Source organism: Cnephaeus nilssonii (genome assembly GCF_951640355.1).
Source record: "Cnephaeus nilssonii genome assembly, chromosome: 11".
Lineage (NCBI taxonomy): Eukaryota > Metazoa > Chordata > Mammalia > Chiroptera > Vespertilionidae > Cnephaeus > Cnephaeus nilssonii.
In genome coordinates this window covers 68,566,183-68,576,736 of record NC_137082.1, presented here as the reverse complement: position 1 = coordinate 68,576,736, position 10,554 = coordinate 68,566,183, and the positions used below count along the sequence as shown (strand labels likewise).

General features: G+C 50.5%; 1 protein-coding gene across 3 annotated transcripts in view; it reads right to left on the bottom strand.

Annotated features, from left to right (window-relative positions):
* Positions 1-3,199: 3,199 nt before the first annotated feature.
* NCOA5 (nuclear receptor coactivator 5) overlaps positions 3,200-10,554 on the bottom strand; it is a 29,340-nt gene continuing 21,985 nt past the window's right edge. For 2 of the 3 annotated variants that reach the window (XM_079783955.1, XM_079783956.1), the window contains 4 exons: positions 9,264-9,390; positions 7,243-7,442; positions 5,585-5,905; positions 3,200-5,128 (listed from right to left, as the gene is read on the bottom strand). In XM_079783955.1, the coding sequence (XP_079640081.1) occupies positions 4,542-5,128; positions 5,585-5,905; positions 7,243-7,442; positions 9,264-9,390 (1,235 nt within the window). In that variant the 3' untranslated portion in view covers positions 3,200-4,541. Of the gene's footprint in view, positions 5,129-5,561; positions 5,906-7,242; positions 7,443-9,263; positions 9,391-10,554 lie in introns of all 3 variants that reach the window. The other variant, XM_079783957.1, reaches the window with a different exon arrangement.

The window sequence follows — 10,554 nt, the reverse complement described above, 5'->3', positions numbered from 1 at the left end:
GAACCAGGACCTGCCACCCGGGCCCAGCGCGCCCGGCCCGCGGCCCGGAGCCCTCGCCGCGCCCCCCGCCACTGTCACCGTTTACATACAGACCCTGTGCCCGCGCCCTGGCCCTTTCCCCGCCGCCTGAAGCCCGGAGGCCACGTCCGTCCGTCGGGGCTGCCTCGGAGGGGACCGCTGCCACGTGGAGGGCAGAGCCCGGCCGGCGCGCCGCTGTCTCCCCGGCGGCGGCTGCGCTGCCCTTTTCCTAAGCCGGGCCTTGCCCGCCGGAGGAGACGCTGCAATAAAGGTCGGGAGGGGGCGCGGCAAGGAGCTGGGGCTCTGAGGACCCCCAGGGCGTCCGCGTGGCCCCTGCTTTCCCCCGCCCCGTCCCGGTCGGTCCTGCTCTGCCCTCCGCCGGCACAGCTCCTGGCTCCGGCGGGCGCGGGGTGGGGTGGCCGCGCTCGGCCTTCGCGCCGCCCTCCTGGCGGAGCCTCCAGCGGGGCCGGCTGAGCCTATACATAGTGTACAGGAGACATCGCGTGTATTTTTAACGTCCCCATATTCTTGTGACTAGACGCGCCGCGGACTTCGCTCGCCGCTGTCGAGCTCCCCTGCCGGGCGGCCCGGCGGCGGCAGAGCCTCGGAGGCTGCATTTTCCTGGAATCCGAGCGTTTGAGAGCAAAAGTGCTTTAGGCCCGGGCGGGAGTCCTGGTCCCGGTCCCTCCACACCCCGGCCCCGCTCTCGCCTCGCCCTTTCCGCGCGCCCTTGGCTTCCGATCCTTCCCTCTGGCTCTTGGCGGAGAGGAGGGGAGACGAGCGTCCAGCTTTTCTTGGATTCGCCTCCCAGCGGACGTGAGCTTCCACTGCGGCTGCGGAGACGCGTGCAGCCTCGTCGCGGCTTTTATGCAAGCTGGGGCCAGGATTGGGGGCGGGGGGTGCTTCTCAGGGCGGAAAGAGAGGCCGCGCCCCACCCAGGAAGCCCCGTCCCGGTGCCTTCGCCGGGAGCAGGCGCCTCTCCTCAGTCGGCTGCTCCCCCTATCCCATGGCTCCTCGCCAAAGACACACCTGGGAGCTGGAGGGCGTTCCCTACCGGAGTTTTCTCTCTGGGACTGGTGAGGGAGGAGGGGAGCGATTTCGGTGTAGGTGCGTACCCACCGGGGAGGTCCCAGCGCTGCCCCTGAAGTCCGTCCCCCCGCCCCCATCCCGTTAGGCAGCTCCAGCCTCGGGGACCCAGCCACCTTTCTGCGCGTCCCAGGGCGGGCCCTCGCTGTGTAGCAGCGGCCTCTAGCTGAATGGGGCCTGCGGTCCGGTGTGCTTTGTTCTGAGCGCCTCTCTGCCCTCCTCCAACTAGGACCCAAGGCCTTTGGCTACTCCACCTGCAGTCCTTGGCACTTCTGCTCTGTGGAGAAGGCGCACTGGCCGGGTTCCCTTCTCCCAGGGCACATTACTAAGGGGGACAGGCACTGCATGCTCCTTCCAGTGCCCTCTGGGACTGACTGGGTCCAGTACCTCCAGCGCCAGGGCCCTGACCTTCACACCTAGTTAGACATCCGGCCCAGCTCCCAGAGCTGGGGCTACTAGGTACTCCTGACCTCACCACCTCCTTTCCTTTGAGCTGTAGGCAAAGAACTGGAGCTGGTGCCAGCTTGACTGGGTCAGGTGTGGCTGGAGGTAGGTCTGGATGTCTGACAGGCCAAGGCCCATCTGAGACTTGATGAGGGTGCTGCATAGACTCTTCCAGGTAGTAACCAGAAAGTTGGATATTAGACACCAGCTCCCCTGCCCCCTTCCTCCAAAAGACCTCTGAGAATCACAACTGGGTCTAGCCTTGTGAGGCCTGAGCATTCAGGCTGAAGTGGTGGGCTGGGCAGAAGGGGGAGGGGTTGTATCAACACCAATTAGGGAACCAAAGTTGCATTATCTGGGCCCAGACTGTCAGGTTGGCAAGAGCAGTTTCCATGGATGAAAACAAACATCCCACAACAAAAACCCAAGTTTTCTGTGCTACATGTGCAATATTTGTTATGAATGTTATCATGTCATTCATCAAATTATCTTTATAATCATTGTAGCTAGATGTTTCATGTCCAAGTGACTTTCATTCTGAGTGCAATATTTCAATAGCCTCGTAGTGATAACTAGTGTTGCTTTTGTTTTGGACGATCTACGTGCAGGGCAATGCAATGAAGTTGAAAACCCTTGTAAATAGGAGAGATTGCAAACCAAATCAAGAGTATTTATTACTATTATTAGGCCTGCCTTTAATTTTCAGTGTTTCAGTATTCCGCATTCTGCCTCAGTACTGACCTTGTGTTTTTTGTGCCAATATGAAAAGGAGAGGGTTGGTCTTTCCTTTACTGTTGAATGCTCCCATTTAATGCTTTACAGCTTTTACTGTATTTTTTAGACTCCTGTCTGCACAAAATGCAATAAAAATAATTTTATTATACCCTTCACAGCCTGAGGTGTGCTGTTTGGACATGTGAGGGGGAAGAATTAGTAGTTGGGAAGAGGATTACTCAACATGGCTCTCCAGGAGGACCGGCCTCCTTAGTGTACTGACAGTTTTGAGCCCTGCCCTCAAGGGACGAAGGAACTGGCAGCAGGGGCCAGTGGAGAGAACACTGCACCAACATCACCGCATGAGGTGGTGAGCAGGGATCAGTCAGGTTCAGTGCTGTCTGCATTTTGGCCCCTAACCCACTGGAGGCCTTGTGCCCACACACCCACACCGTTTCCTGATGGGGCCGGCTATTATTAAATGCTCTTGAAGGCTCTTACAGATTCTGTAACTATGGTTCTCCCAACTCCCTGCATAACGGGCAGAACAGAGGGTGGCAACTGAGATGAAATCAAAACAGGAGAGTAACCAACTTCACTGGCCAGTTGCCAGAAATGGCCTCCTCACGGCCCTGCTTTCCTTTCCTAGAATAAGAGGACAAGCCCGCTGACACACTGAAAGTCTACACAAACAAGGATGTTTCACACAGCATTGCAGTTAGCCTGCAGGCGTCTGCTCTGAATTGTTATTAAAGCTGCTAACTAGGTGAGCTGAAGAGAAGCTAGGGTTAAAAGAGGTTTTGAGGCCTGAGCATAGGTTGAGGACAAGAGGGGGCAGGCCTCACAGCAGACTGAAACTAGTCAGTGCTTCCAGGGACCCTCACGTTCCAACCCTCAGTGGGAAGGCCCCCAAAAGAGGTCCTGCAGATAGTCACACTCCAAGACGACGACACATTTCCTTTTTCATTTTAATTAAAAAGTAATCATCTTATCTTATCAACAACACAAGTTCCAAAGAGGGAAAAACACTATAGAACACAAACAGATCAGAACATAAAATGCTGCCATCTGGGGACCTTGAGTTTTTTAAACCATTGTTTGCTTAGCCACTGGCAGGGACTCAACTGAAGTCACTGTTCTCCCTCGTCCCTGCCAGAGGCCCCTTGAGACTATGATCCACGGGGCTCTAATGAGCACCATCCCTAGGGAGAGGGCAGCTTCCTTTGGCTCCATTTAGAGCAGCAGCCAGAAGTCCTCCCTCTAATAATTTCATTCTGGCTCAAAAGTTAGGAACAGCCACCTATATCAACAACATGTCCAGCTACCAAAAGTCTGACATCAAAATGGTCCCTCCCTCCTGCTACTCAGAAAACAAGAGATTGATTTTTAAGCCCAAAACTCAATCACTGAAAAAATGGGTGTTCAATGCCAGAGTCTAGAGTTGCCTTCTCAGAACGGATTCCATCAAACTACCACTGGAGAAGGAGAGGCTGATGGAAATGTTAAGGGGGGGTTAAGAGTGGTTGGGGCCCAGATTCACAGTTTATGTTAAACTGCTGGTGACTGGAAATGTTCAGTCCACTGGAGATCCTCCAATGAAATGAGAGCAGAAGAAGAGAAAAATGAGAAAACCCAAAACCAACAATACTGTGTCAGGCAGAAGAGTATCTTGTTTGTGTGGCTGCCATGGACACTCCTAAACTCCAGAGTAGCTAAATTATACATCATTGAGCAGACCCCTCAACGTAGGGGTGGGCACAATGACACCATGCCTGCTGAGCCTAGTCTGCTATGCAACTCTGGGCAGGAGCTGCAGATAGGAGCTGGAGCTCTGATTAGCCTGTGAGGCTGGAAAACAAACAAAGGCTATTGACATGAAAATGCCATTCCAAACTCAGCCAATTGGGGCTTGGCTTTTTCTTCCCCACCCCCCAAATCCAGGTGACAGAGAGACCAGAGAAACCCATGTTTGAAACCCATAAAATATCAACTGAGCCCAGACACCTATACTGCCACCCAAGTGACCCCAGAAATATTTATTTTCTACAAAAAAAACAAAAACAACAAAAAAAATACACAACCCCAAATGCAATATAAACTCTGACTCTGGAAGGAATAAGCAACACAGCATTGGGCAGAAGAGAGAGCAGGTGGTAGAAACGTAGGACATTTGATGTGACCTGGATAGGCGCAAAGAACATCCTCCAAATAACTACTTAGAACACAATAGATGGGAGGCGGCCAGGGATGAGGGAGCCGGGAATAGTTGAGATTGAGCCTCAGTAATGCCTCTGGTAAGATCCCATGGGCGCCTGGGGCCGTCCCACCTGTGCTGTGGTTTGGCTAACCAGGTGGGAGAGAGCAGAGCCACTCTGGATCAGGGTGTCCAGAGCCTTCTGTACACTTGGATTGTCAAAGTTGATACCTGTGGAAGACACCGGCCTCTGGCTAGCTATGTTGCTGGCAGGTGCCAGGCGACTGGAAGGCTGGACAAAGAGCCCCTGGGAAGGAGCCCCAGGCCTGGGGCCCATGTTCCGAGCAGATCCTGCCTGTCCCAAAATGTTTGGAGGCTGATTGCCAGAGGCCTGTGATCTTTGCTGAGGCTGGCTGTTTACGGGTGTGGAAAAATTCTGGTTCTGGGTGTTTCCGGCAGCGACTGAGGGAGATGCAGAGCTATTGGCCACAACCGTGCCACTATTGAAGAGGCTGAGGATTTTGGCCTGAAGCTCTTGCTGGGAGGTGGGGGGCGCAGCTGGAGTGGGTGTAGCAGAGGGGAGCACTTGGCTGCTCTGGAGCGGTTGGGAGCTTGGCTGTGTCTTCAGCGAGGCACCCGAGGTCGCCCCGAGTGGTTGGCGGGAAATCGGGCCTACAAGACAGAAGAAGGAGGTATCTGGTTGAAAGTACCCTCCATGGGCAGGAGGCTTGGCAGCCCAGGGAAGAACAACAATCACTGATCACATCAATCACACAGTACATAGACTATAACATCAATTTCCCAAAGGGGCCACTCCTTGGTATGAGCTGTCTCCAGAAGACAGCCTCGTTCCCCCAGAGAATTAATTAAAGAAAAAAGGGCATCCACCTTGGTTACCAGGGAGTAATACTAGTCTATCCATCACCAGATTAACTACAGGGATCAAAATTCTGAGCCCAAATATTAAGTTATCATTTTATCAGTATAAAGGCCCATAAGCAAACACAGGGGTGGGCTCATTCCCTTACCCACCCCAAAGAGCCATGGGCCTCCCACCCTCCCAACAGAGCCTGGGAATTAGAGAAATGCAGAGTCAGAACTTCACCTCGGCCCTGCCACGTAGCTCACCAGGCAGAGAGTCGGTGCTGCTCCTCATCAGCCGCTCCTTCCTCTCTCGCAGGTAGTTGATGATCTTGTCAGTCTCTTCGGCAGTGAGGTACCTGTTGTCTGCCAGCAGGTTGATGAGGCTTTGGATGGCTGGAGGATGGCCCCCGCGTACTCCTTCATCGGGGCCTCCTCGCTCTCTTTCCTGCAGAATGGCTTCATTGGCCATCTTGGCTGCCTGTCTGGCAATCTCCTCGCGTTCCTTTTCCCGGCACTCATTCTTGTAGCGCTCATAATTTCTGGCCACCAGCACCATGGCGTCTGCCTGGGGCATGTTGCGGTGCTCTGCAGGAGGGAATGACAGGAATTATTTTCTCCCAAGAGAGATCTGAGTGCCCACTCCTGAACTCTATCTACCAAGCCTTTCCTAATCTCAAGCCAGCAAGAAAACCAGTAACAAAAAGCCTTCGGATGGGGAAGGGAGGGGAAGGAGACGAAGCTGGGAAGACAGGTAAATGGATTTCTTTGGTGGGGAATGCACATCTTTGTACAGAGCTGGTTCTTTTTGGAATTCCTAGATCACAGACTTGTAGTAAAAATCAAAGAAACATGATAGCCTCTCACAGATTCAAAAAGACTTCGTGGGGAATAACCATGGAGGGCCGGCTGCAGGGGGTCAAAAAGCCCGTCTGTAAAGTCTGGCTCTCCACGGTGTTTCTCGGGATAGAGCTAGCCTACTGTTTTTGAATTCGTAAGTTCAAAGGTAACGGATTAAGACCAAATTGTGACCCTAAGTAACCTCCTCTCCTTGGGCAACGTGATTTACAGGGTGGTGAGAAGACTTCTCAAAACTTTATATAAATGAACTCATATATCTTGAGGACTATTCCTCAGAGAGACAAATGACACACAGGAGAGTCTTACGCATTTTATGGTTATGGGTATAACCAGTCAGACAAATAGAGATCTCGTGTGTGGTGGGAAGAGGGAAAAGTCTTGTGTTGAAAGAGCAATGAGCAGGGCATCAATTGGCTGACTCTCAACATTCTGGGTGCAAAGTACTAAAAGTCACTTCAGGGAAGGACTTCAAAGAACCTCCTCCCCTGGACCTCTAAGAGGTCAAGGCCCTCTCCCTGTTCTCACAGTCCCTCTGCTTAGCACACTTACAAATAGCATCCCAACTGCCTGTGGTATTCTGTCTGCTATTAGAAAGTTTGGTGAAAGCAAGGAGTCTATCACACTCATGTAGTATGCACCAGTTCTTCCCACTGGCGAGAGCTGACTGCGTATCTCTTCCTAACTCTCCCTGAAGTGACTTCACATGGGTGGTTTGAACTAGGACACAGTCAGAGCATTTGCACCACAAAAATCAGCAAATGCTACAAACCACACTGCCCTCATTTCCTCACCCAGAACTGGTTGTTGAACATTTGCCAGCACACCCCTGTACATATCTAAGGAGAAAACACATGTCTTATATAGAACTGTATCCACTAAAAGACTATCAGACGAATAAATGACCATGTAAATCTCCACCAGTTCACTTATCAAAGGGCCCTACCATACCTGAGCTGAAATATATGAGTCATTTGCCCCAACCCTGGTTCTTCTGATTTCGGCATGAAAGAATTAATGGACTAAGTGACTACCTCTGGAATTCTGACCCACTTGGGCCTCCATACCTTGTGGGGTTCCAAACATGATGTTGACTGTACAGGAGCGGTGAATCTGGTGTTGCTGGGTGATGACAATAGCAAAAGGAGACCCTCCCCTGCTAACATCCTCCAGGGCTTGTGACAGCGAAACCTCTGTGTTGAGGAAGATCAAATCCACTACCATGCCTAGGTCTCGTACCTTCCGCCCCACAGATTCAGCATAATCTCTGTAGAAACAAACAGAATCCAGGTAAGCACTCCCCATCTGCACACTGCTGCACCTCAGCCAGCTGTGTGTGCTACTTAGGAGAGTTCAACCCAGGGTCTCCCCAGTGCCCTCTTCAGACTCCAAGGGTCTAGATTTCCTTCTCTTTATCCTGGCTCCGAATGGTTCTATATAAAGTTGCTGGCAGCGCAGTAGTTAGTAGCCAGGTCCTTCTCCTAATTCTCTAGTACAGCAGTCCTTTCTTACACGGTCTCACTGCCTAAATAGACCTGTCTTTGGGGAGGCTGCATAATCATGGGAAAAGCATAGGCTTTCATCTAGAAAGACGGGTTTGGATCCCAGCTCTAACACTGACTTGAAAAGTTGTGAAGCTTTGAGCAGATCCCTTTACCTCTTACAAATCTCAGTTTCTTTACCAATAAAACAGGAATAATATGGCTCAGCTCCCATGTCATCTCCTTGACCTTCTCTTCAATCTAAATTAGGTCCTTGATGTATTTCTCCTCATAGGTCCTATCGCCAATATATCTGCTCAACTAGGGTGTAAGTTCCATAAGAAGGGGCTGCTGTGTGTGTTTACCATTATAGCTCCAGTACCTAGCATCTGCCGTACACACACACAAAAAAACTGAATGAATACACATGTACCATGCTTACTGTAAAGATTAAAAATATTTTACATAAAGTGCCTCGCATGGGGGTAGTACAGAATAGGTGCTTAGAAAAATGATAGCAAACAAACAAACAAAACACACAAACAAAAAAAACCCCCATTTCTATAGTTAAAGCAGCATCTATTTCTAAACAAGACAGCCCAGAGCCTGTGAACTGTCTGCTGCTTAGTGTCAACACCTATTTCCCTAGCTTCTGCCTTGAAATTGGCTCTTTAACCCCAAACTGCTAGAAATACATGAAGTTATTTACTAATCACCAAGGGAAAGAACACATAGCTACTGCCAAGCCAGCAAGCCGCTATACTCTTCTGCTTCTCCGCTCTGCCTCTTGAAGGAAAGAATGTAAAACAGAGGTAGAGTAAAACAGTGCTGTGAACTCTGGACTGACTAGCATGGTCGCCTAACATTTCTGCAAGGCCATGGCACTTCACAAAAAAGACTTCATACTTGGCTGACAAATGCAGAGACGTGCCTCCCACGGTACTGGGGGGTTGGGGTTGTCCCTTGAAGGGGGACCTCTACTGCTTTGGATGACCAGCATATATTTTCGCTTCGATTTTCCCTTGGGAAGGCATCTCTCTCTAACTCAGTTCACATGGCTCCACAGGTCTAAGTCACCTTAAGCTCTAGGGATGGGATGGGCATATGACCTAGCCCTGGCCAATCAGGGAATCCCAGCACTGTTGGCTAAAGTGACTAGTCCAGCAATGGGAAAATGAGCCAGGTTAGTCCAATGAAAAACAATTTCAGGACGTTAGATGGAAGCACTAGGAAGGAGAAGCTCTCTTTCCATTGTATTTGCTAAGCCAGGAAGATACATGTCTAGGGCCAGTGCCATTCTGCCTTTTCAAGGAGAATGCCTGTCTAAGAATGAAGGCAACACAGAAACCCAAAATTGGTAACATGGTTTGACCCTGCATGTGACCATACCTGAACTTCCAAACCAAGCAAACTAAAAATTTCCCTTTGAGGCCCAACCCAGTTTGTAATGGGTTTTCTGTCTTACAACTGAAAAAACTCTGGCTAAGACAGCACAGCAATGCCAGAATACACAGACCACGTTCAGTGGGTAGAGCTGCCAAGAGGGAGCCTGAATTTCAATTCTGACCCTTCCCCTTACTCAGGAGAAATATCCAAAGGGTTCTTACTTAGTCTGCTTGTTGACCACAATCACAGAACAATCAACAGGCCTCTCAGCATCAAAGCGTCTCTGGATTTCTTCAAAATATTGACGATAAAGCTCTTCTCTACGCCGTTCTTCACGTTTCAAACGCTCTGCAAGATACCACCAGGGAAAACTAAAATATGAATTGTGCTTTTTTTTAAATAAAAATAAGTCACAGGCCTTACTTTGAATTCTGAACTACCTGCAGGCAAAGATCATCATCACACACACACACACACACGCATGCACACACTCATACACACACACACACACACACATTCTCTCTCTCTCTCTCTCTCTCTCTCTCTCTCTCTCTCTCTCTCTCTCTCTATTAATCCTCTAGACTATCTCCTAAAAATAGCCATTAGGAGTGAGGGAGAGAGTGTGAGTGAGGGAGTGAAAGAGTGTGTAGACGTGTGGTGTGTGTGTTAAAAAATAACCATTAGTATTCTTTTTTACTATAAAAACCCATTGAAATAGTTGGATTAAAGGGCATGGTCATTCTAATGCCTCATCTGATATACACTGCCACACTGTCCTCTAGAAAGGCTCTTATTAATTTACTAGAGGCCCAGTGCATGAAAATTCATGCACTGGAGGGGGGGTCCCTCAGCCTGGCCTGCCCCCTCTCACAGTCTGGGAGCCCTCAGGGGCGGGGCGGGAGGCGACCTGACGATCAGGGGAAGCGACACCCCATCACCCCTCTGCTGCTGTCATTGCCGGCAGCGCAAGCCTCGGGCGGCCCTTGGCGGCTGGGCAGCCGCCATCTGAGGCCTGCCTTCGCCTTGGGCTGTCCCTGGGCAGCTGGGGGGCTGGGGAACTCTAGAGGCAGGAACGGGGAGCGGCCGGGTCCGCCAGGGGGCGGGCCCGGCCTTGCCACACACCTGTCACCCTGGCGGGGCTGGGGAGACTGGGCACCGCCATCTTTGAGGGCGGGGCAGTCAATTAGTATATTCCCTCCTTATTGGCTGTGGGCGCTGCTATCTTTGTAATGCGGTGAGGGCCAATTAGCATATTCCCTCTTTATTAGATAGGATTTACCCAGAGGGGTGAATCACCTATTGCTATTACTCAACTAGATATGAAGCAATTTAAAAACCTTTAAAGATGTATTGAGAAAACCATACTTTTAAAAAGCATCTTTGTCTTTTTAAAGAGATTCTGCTGGGTAAAAATTATAAAACAAACAAATAAAGAAACAAGCCCACAAACCCCATGCTTCACAGATAATGCAGACTAGTTATTTGCATAATGGGCAAAACGCAAGCAACCTC